The following is a 19,665-nucleotide window of genomic DNA, read 5'->3' on the forward strand; positions in this document are numbered from 1 at the left end:
CTCATCCGGCCTGCGGCGGGCCTGGCGCGCGTTCCGGGAGCCGGGGGCTCCGGGGGACCCCGCGCCGAGGGGACGGCTGCGGGGGTGGGTGTGCCGGAGCAAGGGCCGAACAAGTGCCAGAGCCGAATGGATCCTTTCCAACCTTGTGCGTAGTGTGACCCTTTCTGACCATGTGTGTTTTATGTGTGCTCAGTTGCATGGATCTTTTCTAACTACGTGTGTAGTGTGCACAATCACGTGGACCTTTCTAATCCAGCGTGTGTGTGCACAGTCGGTTTGGACCTTTTCTGTGTATACAACTGCATGTACCTTTTCTAACTGTATGTAGTGTGTGCACAGTTGCATGGACCCTTTCTGACCATGTGTGTATTGTGTGTACTGTGTGCACAGTTGCATGGACCCTTTCTAGCCCAGTGTGTACTGTGGGCCCAAGCACATGGACCATGTGTGTAGTGTGTATAAAATTGAATGAACCTTTTCTAACCGTGTGTAGGGTGTGCATAATTGCATGGACCCTTTCTAACAATGTGTGTATTGTGTGCACATTTGAATGAATCTTTTCTAACCTCATGTGTATTCTGCACAATCACATGGGCTCCGTGTGTAGTGTGTGCAGTTTCATGGCCCTTTATAGCCCAGTGTGTAGTATGTGCACAATAGCATGGACTCTAACCAGATGTAACACATGCACAATTGCATGGATCCTTTCTGTGTGTGTGAGCTATGTACATAATTGCATGGACCTTTGCATGGACTACATGTGTGTAGTGTGTACAAACACATGGATCCTTGCTGTGTAGTGTGTACACAATCACATGACCCTTGCTAACCATATGTAAAGTATGTGTGAATAATCTCATGTATTCTTTTAACTGTGTATGTAGTGTACACAAACACTGTTAGCAGTGCTCAGTGCTCAGAGATGACTGAGGCAGATACTGACTCCAGAATAGTGGGACCTTTGCACTGTCCTCAGGTTGAAAGAGGCAACTCCCCACATTCCTTAAAGAATATTCAAGGGAAGTCCCAAGTGATGTGTTTAGTTGCTGCAGAAGTGTCCAAGCAGAACAACCCCTGTGCACCCAGGGGTGCTCTTTTTAACCTGCATAAAAAGGCCAGACCTCACTCTGGGTCAGGGAAAGGAGGGCAGGATGTATGGAGGGTAACTGTTTTTCCTCTGCCCCCTGCACTGGGTCAGGGCTGGACCTTGAGAATGCTGCATGGCACCTTTCAAGCCCACAATCCTAAGGCTAGAATGGGTGGGTTTCTGATCTCCCCACCTCTGTCTAGCAGCCAATCCAAGATGGCCTCACCTCAAATGATGATACAGATCTTTGTGCCCACAAGCAGACACACTGTTAAAGTCACCAGTATGAATAGCCCAAGAGAGAAGAACAAGGAGATAAACAAGTTGCACGTGTTTAACTATTTTTGTTGTTGATAAATAAAGCACCAAGGAAAAAAATATTTGCTAAAAGCACAACAGCTTGCCTAATAGGGCTCAAGTACACATAGGCACACTGGATTGCTATGGACACAGAAACAAGACAACTGCTTACTGCAATGTATATAAATAAATTCAGACATCATCTGTATTTTGTCCGTCTTTCCTAGTCTAAATGCATTTATTTTTAAATTTCTTGTGTGTGTGCACATGAAATGTGGGCGTGGAAGTCGGGGAACATGTACCAGAGCACGCAGGTAAAGGTCAGCAGACAACTCTGTGGAGTGGGTTCTCTCCTTCCATATTTACATAGGTCCTGGGGATGGTACTCAGGTCATCAGGCTCTCGTGACAAGTGCCTTTACCTGCAGAGCCTTGCTGACCCTATTTATTTATTATTATTAAATATTAATTATTATTATTATTATTATTATTATTATTATTATTCAGGGTCTCCCTGTACATGTATTCCAGGCTGGCCTTGAACTCACTATGTCACCAAGAATAATTTTCAGCTTCAGATTTTCCTGCTTCCATCTCGAGTCCTAGGATTACAAGCATATACATACATGTGCTGCTTATGAGGTTTTGGGAATTAAAATTAGGGCTTTATGCATGCTAAGCAAATACCCGACCAACTGAACTATATTCCTAGCCCCCAATGAATTTATTTACGTGTGTCTTTATAGACATATGTATGATATGTGTGTAATATATACATATATATACCACATTTTTACTTTTTCATTGATTTATCCTATTAGCTATCAGGCCACCCCCTGTCCTGTGGGAATGAGGCCCCAGCACAAGCCTCTTGCTGAGAAAGAGAATGAAAGGTACAAGCCTCTTACTCAGCAAAAGGGAATGAAAGGAGATGCTCTTTCCTACCCTTCTGATGAGTGTGGCAGAGTCCTCTCTCTTCTCCTTGGCACTGCTGGAGAGGTGGGCAGCTTTGGAGTAGCATTGGGAGATGTGCTCCCACAGAAATAGAAGAAATGGTACTAACTCTATAACATGGTTTAGGGATCTTCTCAGAACCTTGTCTTAAACCCCAAAATTACTTAAGAGGAATTGAAAGCTGTTGCGCTTTTAATATGCAGCACTGGGGTGAGGAAACGAGAGGACAGGGCTGGGAAAGAACTGTACTTCTGCAAAGGGACAGCCAAAAGGAAATGGATCCCCTGTTCCCAAAGAAATGCTTCCTGACCTTTCACTTCACAGGTTTTCCCAGACTGGGTCCTTATGTGGCATCTCAGCCATGACCAACAGCCTCGGGCTAGACATGAGCCTGAGACCTTCTGGAAATGCAAGGTGGACCTTTCACTTTCCAAGGTGGCGTCCACGTCTTAAGAGCCCAGGGACCAGCGTTTGTCAGCTATACCTGGATGCATTCTACCAGGAAGAGAAAGGAAAAAGATACAGAGAGTGGGAATCTATCATGGATCTGAAAGGCCTGTTTTCCTTCTTCATGCTCAGGTCTGCTAAACAAAAAGCTTTTCATTGCCAGGTTCGCCACCTGCTGGTTGGTGCTTAACAGCATTATTCAGAAAGTGCTCAGTATCAATGTGACTGTTCCCTAAATTTATAAAATTCAAAAATATTATTCTAGTATGAACATACTATTGGTTAATATAAATGTGTATCAAATCTTCCCAGTTATGCAACCTTTCATTTAAAATGATCCTTAAGTGGGGGAGAATTGATAATAGGAAGATGAATTAAGAAATACAGCCATTTTGACAAGCCCGGCATTGTGGCCATACCTTTAATTTCAGTGTTCTAAAGGCAGAGGCAGAGGCAGGTGGACTGCTGTGAGATCAAGGCCAGCCTGGAATGGTCTAATGAGTCAGGCTAGCCTGGGCTACATAGTGAGACCCTGTCTCAAAAACAAAACAGTAAAAAACAACCTCCCCAAAAGAAAAATAAATATAACCATTTTTGTTATTTTAGGTTAAAAACCATAATCTCAAATGGAATAGAAATAAATGAATAATGGCCAGGCGTGGTGGTACATGCCTTTAGTCCCAGCACTTGGGAGGCAAAGGCAGGGGGATCTTTGTGAGTTCAAGTTCAGCATGGTCTACACAGTGAATTCAGGTCAGCTGGGACTACAGGGAGACCCTGTCTCAAAAAGACCAAAAAAAAAAAAAAAAAGAGAAAGAAATGAATAAACAAAATGAGTAAGATAGACTGACAGATAAACTGATACTCCATATAGGCTAAATAGAAGATAGACCACTTTAGAAAATAACATTTCACAGGCCTGATATGCAATCCAGAAAGTAAAATGCTGGCTTCTAATTTCAAGGGCCCTAGACACAGCTGAACAGTGCTATGGAAGGGGTAGGCAAGCACTGCATGAGCTCCAGACACTATTCCCAGTACTTTCAATCTAAGAAACTTTCTTCCATTGTGACTGATCACATTCCAGTTGTCTGTCTGCTCTCCTGTCCAACCATTCTTGTCAGAGTTGGAAAATGCTTTCATCAGATCTAAACCAATAAGCCTTAGATTAACTTGGAAGCTCACCTCACTAGTTTTTGGTAGATCCTAAACCTCAAAAATAGTTACATTAATAAGCAACAACCTTTAAAACTAGGCAATGAACAAGAGATAAATCATGTTAGAGTACAAATTTAACAGTGAGCCAGGGCCTGGGGTGGGATGGCTTGCCATGTGTAAGGAAGGCCCTGGGTCCAATGCTGAGCACTAAAACAGCAACAGCAAAAATATCAGGCAAATAGTGCTTAATTTTGGTTTACAAAAGAGCGCATAGGAAATTTACTATTTTTTGCCTTTCAAATTAGTGACTTGTAAGGTGAAACAGGCTAAGGATAGGAACTTGTGTTTCTCAAATGCTTACTTGCTTTCCTTGGATTGAAGTAGCAATAGTTAAACAAACAAGTGTAGTGTTACTACCTGGGGGAAGAGATGAAATGAAGCACTTGGACGCTTCTGTGCAATAACTGACTTCACTCTTTTGCTACTTAGCAGAAAACACAGTATCTCTCAGATATTTGTGAAAATAATTAGAATGATCAAAGTTGATACATTTGTTTCCTGGGGCTTTCATGTCCAAGTATCACAAATGGTGTAACTTAAAACAGGACTGAACATTTTTTCACAGCTTTGGAGATTAGAGGCCCCCTCAGAGACTCAGATAGTCTTTGCTTGTCTCTTCTTAGTCTGGTGGTGACCTGCTTGTGATCCCATTCCTCACCTGCCTCTCTCAAGGGCATACAACCCTTCCCATGCATCTCCATTTTCTCCTGTTCTTATAAGGTCACTGGTCATACTGGATCAGAACCCATCCCAATTACCTTGTCTTAACCTGATGACATCTTTACTGAACTTATTTCCAAAGGCCAAGCAGGTCAACATTTTTGAGGTGACATTTCCCCTATAATATGTATCTAATGGGGTGCCTTTCAAACTAATGAGGATTATTTACTCCAATAACTAAGTCCCATGCAACATTAAAACTGAATTCCAAGGGATATCATGACCTTTTGGAAACTAAAATCTTGCTATTTCTGTTCAAACTAACTCAAATGCTAGAATCTCACTTCTTTCTATGGCATGATCTGGCCAAGTCTGCTCACCCTTCCTATTTCCCTTATAGTTGTATTAACCTCTGGTGGCTCTTCTCTTCTCCCACTGCTCTCTCTCCTCCCCCCTCTCACCTTTTTTGCCTGCAGATATCTGCTCCTTCCCCTGAAATGAACTCACTCTTTCCACCTAGGAAATTCATATCTGTTCCCTAGGTTTCCACTCAAGCACTTCTGTGAAATCAGCCCTTCCTTTCTTGGGCAGCCTTCAGACTCCACCTGTACTGCTAGACATAGGTTTGTTAAGAGGCTAAAGGCTGAGATTAAAACCCAGAAACCTGAGTTGGAATCCTGGCTCCATTGATTTAACAGCTGTGACCTTGGACTGGTCACTAAACCTGTCTGCTCCCTCATTCACAAAACAGAGATATAAGCACTATTACTCAGTGTGTGCATATATAATTTCAGTGAGTTAAAACATGCAAAGCGCTCAATGGTAACACACCTATCTGTTCTCAGTGTTAGTTGTGATGTCTTAACCATATTTCTTGTCAATCACAGTGTAATTTCTGGCGTATTTCCGTATTATATTGTAAACTCTTTGAATGCAGGGACCACATTTGTCTTTGGTACATCCCTTGCCTAGAAAAGTGCTTAGCATTAAAATCTTTATGGCATAAAATTCAAAGGCCCAGAGCCAAAGATATTTAAATATTTAAAGGGGGTTGGCTTCTCCTTCCCCAGGAAGATGTGTAAGGATACAAGACAGCAGACGGATGGCGTGGAGATGGAGAACAAAGACCGAAATCACCAGGAGGGAGGGAAAAGTAGAGAGAACTACTACACCCTTAGAGCCCCTCTAGCAAGCTCATCATCACTGGGATTCAAGCAGTATATGTGGAATGAGGAAAACCAGGTGACATCAGGAATGAAATAGAAACCAAGAAACAAGAACGTCTCTTTTCTTTTAAACACCCAAACATAAAAATTGTAAGTGGTATCACATGCCATTTATGAATATAAATTGCTCAAATTTAAAGAAAAGTTAAGCTTGCAATTCAAGATGTCCAAAAAATGACAAACGAGTGAAAATGTGTCTATAAAACCCATCACTGTGTACAATGTATATATGATAATAAAAATAACTAAAAATCATAAAGGAGAAAAAAAGTCATATAATCAGCTTATAGTGCAGAAAAATACAGGTAATAACATTTAACATACATCTATTATTTAAAAAACAATAAGAAAAACCCTCTCAGCAAATTAGGAGAAAAAAATGGTAAAATCTCACAAACATACATATGGATGAGATGGTTGAACATTTTCATTTCTCTGGAAGATCCAGAAAAAAAAGCCAAACATAACCTAAAATTAAATAAAATAACAAGACGTGGAAAGGATTTCTTCTCTATGTGATCAAAATTCAACTGATGAGAATAAAGGCATGTCCTTTTTGCATATCCATCACACACAACTTGCCACATGTCAGAACCTGCAGACAGTTCACTGATATACAGGTATAAGGTACAGGAAATGTATTTGTATCTGAAACATTAACTGCTCAAGAAATGTTACTTAATTCCCTATATTTAAATGTTTACTCCCACAAGCAGAACATATTTGAAATAAGCTCAGAATACTAAGTATGTACCTTGCTAATATTACTTCTTAAAATATAATATCAGGCCTTATGAAATGCTTAAGAAGCCAGGTCAAGATAACATTATCAAAAACATTTCTATGTTGCTTAAGTAGTCTCTTAGAAAACACAAATTTCTAGAAAAATAAATTCTCAGATCAATAAAGCTTGTTCCCCATTTATTTTTTTGTTGTGATTCAGAAATACAAGATATGAAAATTACTTTACAATTCTGCCACAAAAGCTAGTTCTAAAGTAGCAAACACAAGTTCTAGAATGTATCAAAATAGCCATGTGTTCTTTTGTCAATGTAAAAATGTCTTCAGAGTTGTCACTTTGAACAAGTGTAAAATATAATGGCAACACTCTCGTCTTCAAAATAGCAAATCCACAGACACTCCACTATGCTAGCCATAATGAGAACAGCATAATCTAGTCCAGGGCCAGGGAACAATGGTTAACAGGTACTTTTTAAAGCTGAGAACTAAGAGAAATGAGAATACAAAGCATCTTAGGGTTAAAAATTATGAATATTAAATGCAACCTTGGGTAAGGCATGTTTAAATCAGAACACAGTATGATAAAATTAACATAATTCAGGGGGGGGTAAAATCACGGTACTTCCTTCTACCAGAAGGAAAAAAACAGTTCTTTGATTTGAAGCAATGAGTATAGAAATGTTTTCATCATCTAAATATTAAAAAGTTTTATAAAAGTTTACTTGCAAGAATCAATAATACATGTTTTAACAAATCCAGATAAATATATGCAACTAAATTATAAGTACCAATAAGAAGAAACCACTACAACAGCATTCTAAATTGTCAACTGTGCAAATTATTAAAAATTAAAATATAGGTGAGAGAATGGCCTTTATAAAAGTATTTCTTTTGGATTGGGCTGGGGATCAAACCCAAGGTTTCACATATGCTGCACAAGAGTTCTCCCACTGGGCCACATCCCTAGTCCATGACTCTTTTTTTCAACAATTGAGCATTGTTTCCTATTCATTCTCAATTGTGAAGGATTCTTGAATACGTGTTGGAATTTATGTAGCAGAATTATGTTAATTTTAAAAAATAAACTATATTAGTTAAACCCAAACCAACAAAGCAGGCACTTCAGAACTGAAATTCTCATAAACTGTCACTGGTCACATACAGAGAGCACACACTTCAGTGGAATTGTAACTCCACGGTTGGGGGTATAACTCAATAGTACAGCTCTGGTCTCAAATGCTCTGGGTTCAATTCTCAGGAAGAAAAAAAAAAATCAGAATTTCTCTAACCCTTCTTTTCCTGAGCAGAAAAATGTGCAAAAATTGACGCAAAACAGATAAAAAACAGAATTTTCCTTGTAATATTTTCACATTTGGAATGAAATCAGAGCTTTGTAGGATGCTGCTTAAATGTGGCATCCAAAGTATGTGTTTCAGAGTTCATCAGCTGCTGGATTTTTCAAAGGTAATGTGAGACACAGGCTAGATATCACAGACACCTGTATGGAGTCTAGTGACATTAACAAACAGGCACGTGATGTTGATGAGGCATAAAAACCCAAATACTCTCAGATCAGTTCGTTTCGCTGATATCACATTAACTTTAGGAAAACAAATTTCATTCCAAACTTCTGAATAAGGGAGTGGGGACCTTCAACATCATGGACAAAAACAGCATGTTCAGTGAGTTCAGTGACAATGTGGCCTCTGTAAACCTGAGTTTAAACTGGGTTAGGATCAGTATCTCCCACCACAAAACAAGGGCTTTTCAATTTATTCAGGAAGTTCATTGCCTGCATAACAGCCCTCTCACTGAAGGTAATTTGGAAAATGATATACTGAATTGTTAAATAGCTAACTGTATTGAGTCAGATACCATCTTGGACTAGATTTGAATACAGACCAGCAGCAGAAAGTACCAACTCTCAAGGAACATTTTTAAGGAAATAAAATTGAAACAGTGTCCAGATATAAATGCAATCCTTTCCCATAAATCAGGATCATGCCCTCCACTATTCCATTTCAGCAGCTCTACAGTGTGACATAACTTGTAAGCTTTGGCTAGACCTGACTGGAAGAGTCATGGAACCATTTTGGCATTATCAACCTACTCCTGTAAACACTAATGAAGTTATTTCAAGCAATTTATATAATAAAGAATAATGTCTTATGTATCAATGTTTAAAATATGGTCTTCTCAGATCCCGATAAAAATGGAGCCATTAAGTATCTTATTAACTAAAAACTAAGCCACTTTAAAGTCAAGAGCTTCAAAAGCCTGGCTTGCTGGATATGGTGGTACATGGCTGTAATCCCAGCATGCAGGGTTATGGGTTTGAGGCCAGCCCAGGCTACATAGCAAGACCCTCCCTCAGGGGGAAAAAAAAAAAAAAAAAAAAAGGTTTGCCATGGCAATATAATTTCAACGTCTTCAATTGCTTTTATTTTTAAATTTCTTAATCATTAAGAAGGTTTTCTTTAAGAATAGAGGTATTTCCCAGTGGAATGAATTGAAATGCACTACTGTGTACACAAGGAGGACAGGACAGAACATCAAAACAAAGGTAACTGTCCTTAGGCCAGAGGAGCATGTACAGTGAACAGACAGAGGCAGGGGATGCAGGCTGAGACTCATCATAGGCACTTGATATAGATATCCACTGAGTGAACCACAGACCTGCAAGCTAGAACGCATGCCAAGGCAAAGCGGACTTCTGGGACTGCACAGTTGGAGGACGAGCAGATTCCTTAGCACACAGCATACAGACACTGCTCTGAGGCTCAGTGGGAGAGACAAGAGAGTAGCTGACCACCTCATTTCAAAAATGAGTAGCTTCACATCAACCATACTTTAAGAATACAACAAAAGTATGCAGCCCCCACCTTTCCTAAAAGCTACATGTATGCGGTGAGGATAAGAATGTCGCCTTTCAAAATTTTTTTGTTTTCATGAATTCATGAATTAATTAAAAAAGTCAAGTCAGAAAAATCTCAGCTGGTCTTTGTTTTTTACAAAAATATTACAGCAATATAAGCAAAACTGGAAAAGGAGAGATGGGAAGGACACACAGACACTAGAAGGGAAATGGAATTGTGAACTTCATGTCATCATGGCTATTGAAGAAACTGTAAACTTTTAAGCTTCTATGATTTTATTTCTCTTCAGAAAACATGTAGAGAGGCTGCCTTTTCCCGTGAATGAAAAAAGAAAAATTCCTAGAGTTGACTAAGAAAGCACTGTTTGCTGACTGCAGATTCATCTCCCCGCCTTCCAGTGCACTACTCTCTCATCCCCCTTGTAGCCTTATGGGATTGGGATCAAAGAGAGAGAAGCCAATTCCCACTAACAGTGGAGAGTTCCAAGCACAGCGCAGAGGTGCTGGTGACACTCAGACTTACTGGCAGTGTGGAAAATGCACCTTGCATAAAATATGCCTCCCAAACCAAATAAAACAAAACCCCAGAAATTGCCTTTCAGGGAAAGTTAAAAACTAAAAACAAAAACAATCCTCAAAACTTCTCATGTGCCACAAAGTATATTTCTGGTCTTGATCTCTATGGGGGGAGGAGGTGAGAAATGGAACTCTTCTTTACCCTGTTCACCTGCTATTAGTTCTCACACCACCACTGCTCCACCTCAGAGCCCAGAAAATCGGATGGTCTCCAATTCCATATTTGCATAGTGTTAATAATATTGTCTGGAGTTGAAATTCTATTCCTTTGCTTGCAGCCAGGTTTCTTGAAGAGAACTGGTCCAATCTCTTATATTCAAAAACAGGACATAAGAGTCTGCAAGCCAAAAACTGGGTCCTGTATAGCAGCGAGCTGTTCAAATTATTTGGGAACAGTCTTTTGTCTGAGGGGGCCTTCCAGTGCACTACTCTCTCATCCCCCTTGTAGCCTTATGGGATTGGGATCAAAGAGAGAGAAGCCAATTCCCACTAACAGTGGAGAGTTCCAAGCACAGCGCAGAGGTGCTGGTGACACTCAGACTTACTGGCAGTGTGGAAAATGCACCTTGCATAAAATATGCCTCCCAAACCAAATAAAACAAAACCCCAGAAATTGCCTTTCAGGGAAAGTTAAAAACTAAAAACAAAAACAATCCTCAAAACTTCTCATGTGCCACAAAGTATATTTCTGGTCTTGATCTCTATGGGGGGAGGAGGTGAGAAATGGAACTCTTCTTTACCCTGTTCACCTGCTATTAGTTCTCACACCACCACTGCTCCACCTCAGAGCCCAGAAAATCGGATGGTCTCCAATTCCATATTTGCATAGTGTTAATAATATTGTCTGGAGTTGAAATTCTATTCCTTTGCTTGCAGCCAGGTTTCTTGAAGAGAACTGGTCCAATCTCTTATATTCAAAAACAGGACATAAGAGTCTGCAAGCCAAAAACTGGGTCCTGTATAGCAGCGAGCTGTTCAAATTATTTGGGAACAGTCTTTTGTCTGAGGGGTAAGAATTAGGCGGTTTTGTCTACAATTTCAGATTTTGCTCTCTGCACCATGCAGCGACGAACTATGTTATCAAAACTTCCAAGGTAAAACAAAGCAATTGTGCGGAAAAGGCCCATGGTGACCACCTGCAAGATAAAGAGACCTTTTAGCTCATCCAACAGTATGATACAATAGCCCATTTCAAAGTATGTAGGTCTCTAGTAAATAGTTTCTAGGACACATCTAATCTGCTCCAAGAATAACTATAATGAAAACTTCGTAAATGTCAGTAATTCCCAAGAAGAGAATATGTCTGCTTTGTACCACTGGATAGCACTGAGCCCGCCAGAGAGATAATGTTATTTGTCCAAATGAATAAATTCAACCATACAAAGAACAAAACAAGTATTCTTAGAGGCACAGGACTGTTAAGTTGCTAGGGACAGTTGACTCCAGCATCCCAAAGAGCCAAGTTATAATCAAGGCTTCTTTGCTAAGATTTATGTACTGAGTACTGAGCCTTTTACTGGGTGCTAAGAATACTGAAGTGAGAAAGACCCTCCCCTCCTCTCTGAGCAATTATCCATGGCCTTTTACCTTTTCCACTAACAGACTCTCACTAAAGCAATTCTAAATAGCAGTTCCAAAAGATGCACATTCTCACATATGAAAGTGTTAAAAGTATTTGCCTCCCAGGTATCCTTTTCTCCAGAAAGATGAAGTAAATAAAGTGAGGGGTCAACAAAGTCAGACACTGTCATGTGCTCCAGGAAGTAGGGAATCCCACACAAAAGAGAGATGCAGGAACACCAGGAAGTGGGAGGGAAGCCAGGCACAAGCTATCCACCAGGCATTCCAGGTATGCAGACCCAGTGGTGGCTGGAAGGCCCAGGCTCAAGCTGGGGTAGGAATTCCTTCCAGAAGATGAAATACCCCCAAATCTAGTTTTCAGATCTATAGCTATCCCAAGAGAGATTACAAAGGTCAGTGAAGAATGAAGTAACAGGGCTGGGTATGTGGACTGTTGACAAAGTGTGTGTCTGGCAAGCATGAAGCCCCGACACCACATAAAATAGAACTGGTGACACACACCTGTAATCACAGCACTTGGGAAGTGGAAGCAAGTGGATCAGAAGCTCAAGGTCATCCTTGGCCACACAGCAAAGTCAAGAAATTCAGGACAAAACATTTTCAAAGAAAAGGCAAAGTAATACTGTGACATTCAGTTGTGAAGGCCAAAAAATGATTTTCTCAAATACAGATCTTACAAGAGTATTTTTTAAATATTTTATTATTTATTTATTATTTATTTATTTATTTATTTATTTTTTGTCTTTTGAGACAGGGTCTCCCTGTAGACTCAGCTATCCTGGAACTCACTATGTAGACCAGGCTGGCCTTGAACTCACAGAGATCCACCTGCCTCTGCCTCCCGAGTGCTGAGATTAAAGGCGTGCGCTACCACACCCAGCCTTTATTTATTTTTATGTGTATGCGTGTATTACTTGCATGTATGTAAGTGCACCCCTGTCCTGCAATGCCTGCAGAGGTCAGAAGAGGGCATCAGATCCCCTGGAACTGGAGTTAGGGCAGTTGTTAGCTGCCATGTGGGTGCTGGGAATCGAACCTGGGTCTTCTGCAAGAGCAGCCAGTGCTCTTAACCACTGAGCCACCTCTCCAGTCCCACAAAAATATTAATATAGCTAATCTAACGAAATTAGTGTGGGGAGAGAATGGTATATAGGACAGCCATCCCTCCTCCTTCATGTGGAAGGCAGCAAGAAGATGCAAAGAAACGGGGCAGAAACAGGGATGTGGGTGTGCAGTCTCCAGGCAGCAGGGTAAACCATGAAGGTTTTGCCAAAAGAATAGGGTGAATGTCTGGAAGAAGAATGCAGAAGGCAAGTTGAGGAAGAGCCTCTGTTTTTCTGAGCAAGCTATGAAAACAATTTGATTCTCTGAATGATTTGGCTCTCTGAATGAGTGCAAGGGATTTTTTGGGAAGAAAGAAAAAAACAAACAAAAAAACCTAAACAGAAGCCAGCAAAGGCCAAACTTCAGAGTAAAAAATTGCAGGTAGGCAGAATATTGGGGAGAGATGAAAAACGTGCTGCTTTGGAGAATTTCAGGACAGTGAAATTAGTCCACCTGGCCTTGTAGTGGCAGACACATGACCCACAGATATGCAAGAGTAACCCAAGCGTAAACTGTGGGCTTTAGCTGATAATTCAGTGTCAGTATTGACTCATCAACTGAATCATGGGCACCACATAATGAGTCAGTAAGAAAAGGAACTGTGGTGGTCAGGCATGCAGGTACTTTTTGCTCAAGGTTTCTATAAACCTAAAAATAAAAGTGTATTATTTAAAAATAAAACAACAAAACTAAAGGTCAAGGTGTGAGGAGAGATCTCAAGAAAAGACAGTGCAGATTAATGAAGGGGTGGGCACAGGCACTGAGCACAGACCTGGAGTTTTCTAGTGAAAGGGAACCTAAAGAGGAAATCTGAAGATTTGAAATAAGATAAAGGAAACTTGAGGATGAGAGTAGTCTAGAAAGAACAAGAGGGGTAGGGGAAGGAAAACAACAGGCCGCCAGACTTGTGCCATGCACTGGAATTTAAGCTTCATCTACTGGTATTGGGGAGCCACTGAAGGTTTTACACAAGATGTATTTGCAGTTCAGACGCACAGTGTAGAAAATATAACAGCAGTGAAATGCACCCCGGTGACTTGGGCAGGGTGCTGGAGACCACAGGGATTGTGACCGGGCTGTGTTCTGTTCTATGGGGTAGCTGCTACCTGTTCCTATTGAAGACTGCCTGTGGAGAAGGCAGCCTGGTACAAAAGTCTCAGATCTGGATCATTTTTATGTAAATTTTGATTCTGAAACTACTTTATTTAAATATATGCACTTACAGAGTGTGGTGGCTCATACCTGTAATCCCAGCGCTAGGGAGAATGAGATGAGGCAGGAGGCTCAGTATAAGCTACATAGCATGTTCCAGGCGAGCCAGGGTTACAGGCAAACCATACACACTTGCAACTGGATGGTGCACAATTTCACTTTTCAGTCCTATGGGGTCCAGTTTACAATATCTGAGTCACAACATATGTGACTCCAGCCTAAATTCTGGGAGCAGCAGTGGGTTTGCAGAATGAGGGATGGATCTGAAGAACAGGGTGATGGAAGAGGTCAGACTCTGACAGGAGAGGCAGAAGCAGGGGAGTCAGGATCCACACCCCAGTTTCTGGCTGGGCACTTGGCTTAGTATTAGTACCCATCACAGAGGTGGAACATGGGAGGGCTGGGTGGCCAGAGATTGTGTGCAGGATGCTGAGGAAATGCAAAGTTCTATTTTGAACATGTTGAATTGGAAACATCCAGTGACTTTCTGGGGGGAAATACGTAAAAGAAATTGATAGGGACCTGGAGTCTGATGCTAGTTATGGGATAGACTTGGCATCATTTGTGTGGAAGTGGCAGTCATAAGAAGGGACCAGATCACCTGTGGAAAGATGCAGACTGTGCACTGGTCCAACTTGGGCATTCTAGAACTCCTGTTTTGTGCATTGCTGGGGCACAGTGACAGAGAAGAGAGGCATAACCCCTGTCCCCAAAGATCCTATACCTAACAATGTCTACTGTCGTATAATAGTGGGTATATTTCAGAGTAAGAAGGAGGGTTAGAAAATGTCCTGAGGAAAACCAACCAGGAAGTTATCTTCATGCAACATACATGGTCTCCCACAGACCTTAGCACTTTGTTAATAATGATTGGTGGCTTTGTCTCCCAAAACAACCTAGCTCTAATCACATTTCTGGTATCACCATTACTTCTTTTGCCACCTCCTCCACTAAACTGAAAGTTCCCTGAGACCAGTGAGCTCCCTTACACCTAACCACCTGGGGAAGACAGCACCTCATCAACAAGAATTAAATGTCCACGTGCCCTAGACGGAGCTATAAATTCCATAGCTCCATTCCATTACACATAGGAAGGTGTGTGTAATCTTCAATTTGAGTCTCCTTGAGTTTTAGCTATTGGGAGATTAGATTTACTTAGAAAATGGTTTCTAGTCTAACATCTCATTAGCTGTAGACAAGGCTATCCCTAAGCTAGTCTAGACCAAGCATTCATTTTTCAAACACTTTGAAGCAAGGATTCTTTGGCAGAAACCCAGGTGACCACCCCAATATCAGAGAGTCCTTCATCCACCTGCAGAGCCTGGTACTTTATACCTTCTCAGTCTACATTCCTTTAACTATATATATCCTTAGCCTACTCTCTGTCTACTTACTGCTGGCAGAGAAACAGAAAACCCTTTGCTCTTAAAATTACTTTATTCTACTCTTAGATTTTTCTCACAGAACTTGAATGAGGGGGTTCTACCATGTCAATCCACCCACCCTTCAGTCTGCCTATTTTTATGTATGGCTAGTTGCTGGCTGAGAAGCACTCACCTGCTGGAGTCCTTCGGTGATAGAAGTTACTGGGGCCATCCCACAGGTCAGGGAGGACAGCATGTACCCATCTGAGCCAATGGAGCTATTAAAATTTCCTTGCTAAAAGAGAAGAAAAAAGAGGGATGTGGAGTAAATTTAAAGGAATTGGTTCAACATCTGAGAAGCCATGAAGTATTCCTTCACTTTATATGGGATAGAATGGCAACTTAGAATGTACCAGAACTCATAAATGGACATTTGGCCTTAGCAGACGTATAGCTCTAAAAATATGAGTTCACAGATGCCTGTGAATCCCAAGACTCTTCCAGAGTCTCCAAGGACAAAGCAACTCTCAAAATAATACTAAAACATAAGCTGGCCTCACCAGTGACCTTCATACCAGTGGGTAAAACTGTAGGGCACAGTACAAGCCAGTGTCTCTGCCAGAATGGACTAAAGGTGCCAGCCCTCGCTGTCCTGTCCAATGCCACTACAGTGATAAATATAGAAAATGTATTTTACTTAAAGATGCTCTTGATAAAGCAGAAAAGTTCATCATGGGGGCTGGAGAGATGGCTCAGTGGTTAAGAGCACTGCCTGCTCTTCTACTTCTAGAGAACTTGGGTTCAATTCCCAGCACCCACACAGCAGTTAACAACCATTTGTAACTGAGATCTGACACTCTCTTCTGACCTCCACAGGCACTGCACGACACAGGTGAACCTACCTACATGTCAGCAATATACTCATACACATAAAATAAAAATAATAAATATTTTAAATTTTAAAAAGTCATCATTTCATTAAGTCACAGCCCTTGAAGACATCTCTCCTCAAATCAAAGTACTCCCTCAGGCATACATAGTCAACCAAAGTCTGAAAAAATTAAATGGAAAATTCCAGAAACAAATGATTCATATGTACTCAATTGCATGCTGTTCTACATAGCACACTGACATCTCATGCTGTCCAGCTTCTGTCTCATCTGCATCATGAATCACCCCTGTCCAGCATATCTGAAGTTAAACTTTTTCTCTTTTTTTTAACCCAGGGTCTGATGTAGCTCAGGCCACCCTCGAATTCACTGTGTAGCTAAGGATAACACTGAGGATGATCTTGAGTTTCTGATCCCCCTACCTCTACCTTTCAAATTCTGAGATTACAGTTCTGGGATTTATGCAGTGCTGGGGATGGAATCAGGGCTTCATGCATCTAGGCAATCATTCTACCAACTGAGCTACATCTCCAGCTAAACTTTTTCATGGGTATGTACATAGAAGAAATAACATAGCATACACAGGAATCGGTACCTTTCAAAGTTTTAGGATAGTCCAAGATTAGCTTCCAATGTCAGTCTTGGACTATCTCCCCAGAGGAGAGGGGGTAGGAGTAGGGGTGGGGGGAGTGGCTACTTGTTCCTTAAGGGCAAATGAGAATTCACTCAAAGTGCTTCTGTTTATGGAAATACTAAAGGATGGTAGATGCCTTGAAGAAAAGCCCTCACCCTACTGCTCAGAGCTGAACTTGCAGACAGAATATCATTTTTCTATGCAATAGCCAATGGATGGGCAGGCTAGGACCATTTTGACCTGGGTTCACAGCACAAATGCAGCAGATAAATTGAGCAAGGCCTGTTTGTTATTTGGAGGAAAACCATGGGATGTGTATATGGATAATCTGAGCTTTTAAGGAAAAAGTAAGGTTTGTGAAAACTTGGATTCCCAGTGTGAGACGATTGGTTTTCTGATACATATTTGCATGGCAAGATCAGTGGTGATATTTGACAAATGTGATTTTTGATAACTCAGTGGTCCCATATTTTCCAAATGACTAATACATGTTACAAAATTATGAATGAGCAAAAGATCCATTCAAACTGCAAAAGAGACATGGATTTTAATGTCACAGAGAACAAAAAGTTCATTGATGCAGTTTCTAATTTCATGTTGTATCCAACCTCTAAGAAACCAGCATTTGTCAAGTTGGGGTTAATATCAAAAAAGAAAATTGTATCCATAATTATCTGACAATACTAGTGAAATACTTCCTCTCTCAACTACATCTCTGTATAAAGTCTGTGTAAAGCCATATTTTCTTCAAAACATTTTACAACAGTTTGACCACAGAAGCAGGTATGAGATACAGCTGATCTCTATTAATGCAGACCATGATGTGGCTTGTGAAAATATAATACCCCTCTTCTCATTGAATTTTTGCTTGAAAATAGTTATTTTCGAGCCAGGCATGGTGGTACATGCCTGTAAAGCCAGCACCTGTGAAACAGGAGCAAGAGGGCCTGCAGTTCAAGGTCATTCTCAGCAACATAGCAAGTTTGAGCCCAAACTACAGGAGCCCCTGTCTTTAAGAAACAAAGAAAAAGGCTGGTGAGATGATTCAGCAGGTAAAACTCCTTGCCACATGAGCTTGATGACCTATGTTTGATGGAAGGAACAAACTGACTCCCAAAAAATGGTCTTCTGACCCCTACTTGTACCCATGATGAGTGTACATTCTTACACACACATCATACACACATAAACACAATAATAAAATTAAAATTAAAAAACAAAGAAGAAAGGAGAGGGAAGAGGAAGAGGGAGGAAGATTACTTTGTAAAGCATGTCACACTAAAATGTAATGGGTTGAACTGGAGTGATGGCTCAGTGGTTAAGAGCACTTGCTGCTCTTGCAAAGGACTTAGGTTCTGTTCCCAGCACCCATATCAGGAGGCTCAGAGAAGTCTAAAACTCCAGTTCCAGGATGCCCTCTACTGGCCTCCTTGGGCACTGTATACACACAGTGCACATTACTCAGGCATACACACATATACATAAACAAATTTTTTAATGTAATGGATTTATTATTTTGTTTTTAATATTTTCTATTACTTTTATTTTAAATCACTTAATCTAATAACTAAATCATCTCCTGCCATCCCCCAAAGTTTCTGGGAAAACCCAGGGCCCTGCACATATTAGGCAAACACTATCACTGAGCTACTCACTTAAGCCCTATAACTAAATATTTCTTAAATTACAGTTTCAATTTCCAATATGCCAAGTATTGAGAAATATAACCCAGATAAACAGAAGTTCTCTGGGGTTATGGTCAGGAGAAGAAAAAGGTTGAAATTTACCTAATAAGATACATTTTGCCAAAATTGGAAACAGTATTCAGAATCATTATTAACTCTGAGAAAGTCTGCTTTGACTTGATAAGCAAACTCCCAACCTGCCTCTTGTGCCCTGCCTTAGGCTTGAGGAAATAAAGGCAAAAGCTTACCTTTGTGTTGATTTTATTTTTTTCTCGTGTGTGTGTGTGTGTGTGTGTGTGTGTGTGTGTGTACACATGTGAATGTCCTAAGTGGACAATGTCAAGAATCTGCCTTGATTGCTCTTTACCTTTTGAGATAGAGTCTCTCACTGAACCTGGCACTCACTGACTTGACTAGACTGGCTGGTCAGCAAGCTCTGGGAATCTGCTTATCTCTGCTGGCCCAAGGCTAGGGTTACAGACACCGGTGACCACAGTGGCTTTTTCACATGGGTTCTGGTTATCTGAACTCAGGTCCTTGTGCTTGTGCACTTCACAAGTGAGTCATCTCCCCAGTCCTATACTGTGTCTCTTTAAAAATCTTTTTTAATATTTGTTTACTCTGTGTGTATGTGTGCACATATCACAGCACACATATGAAGTCAGAGGACAACTTTTGGGAGTCAATTCTCTTCTTCCATTAATATGGGCTCTGGACATCGAAGTCAGGTCATCAGGCTTGGCTGCAGGATCTGCTGCCCACTAAGCCATCTTGCTGGCCCTCTGGGTCTATTTTGGTTGAGGCTGTTCAGCTTAGCCTGACAAGGCAGTCCTTTCACTACTTGGAAGCTGCACCAGAGTATTTGAGCACCTGTCATCCCAACTGCTCCCAGATTTTCCAAAGTCTTATAGGCCTATGTGTTCACAAATATCCGCAGAAATGTACCGTTCTCTATACAAGAGTTAATGAGAGTGTTTTCAAAAGACATGGCACACACAGTGCTCTACAAAGCCTTACGTAGTTTCTAGAGCTATGATTCCCCACAAATTGAGTAACCGAGAAAGCATGTCAAGGGGGATGATAGGATGATGGACCCAGTGGCCTGACTGCAC

The 19,665-nt window shown here is 40.9% G+C and overlaps 1 protein-coding gene across 1 annotated transcript in view; it reads right to left on the bottom strand.

Moving 5' to 3' along the window:
• Positions 1-6,795: 6,795 nt before the first annotated feature.
• Kdsr (3-ketodihydrosphingosine reductase) overlaps positions 6,796-19,665 on the bottom strand; it is a 43,582-nt gene continuing 30,712 nt past the window's right edge. Inside the window, exons 9-11 of the mRNA XM_008840655.3 lie at positions 15,538-15,639; positions 11,068-11,219; positions 6,796-10,469 (exon numbers count right to left, since the gene is read on the bottom strand). Of these exons, the coding sequence (XP_008838877.1) occupies positions 11,100-11,219; positions 15,538-15,639 (222 nt within the window). The 3' untranslated portion in view covers positions 6,796-10,469; positions 11,068-11,099. The remainder of the gene's footprint in view (positions 10,470-11,067; positions 11,220-15,537; positions 15,640-19,665) is intronic.

The sequence above is a fragment of the Nannospalax galili genome, unplaced genomic scaffold (assembly GCF_000622305.1).
Source record: "Nannospalax galili isolate Female #2095 unplaced genomic scaffold, S.galili_v1.0 scaffold298, whole genome shotgun sequence".
Taxonomy (NCBI): Eukaryota; Metazoa; Chordata; class Mammalia; order Rodentia; family Spalacidae; genus Nannospalax; species Nannospalax galili.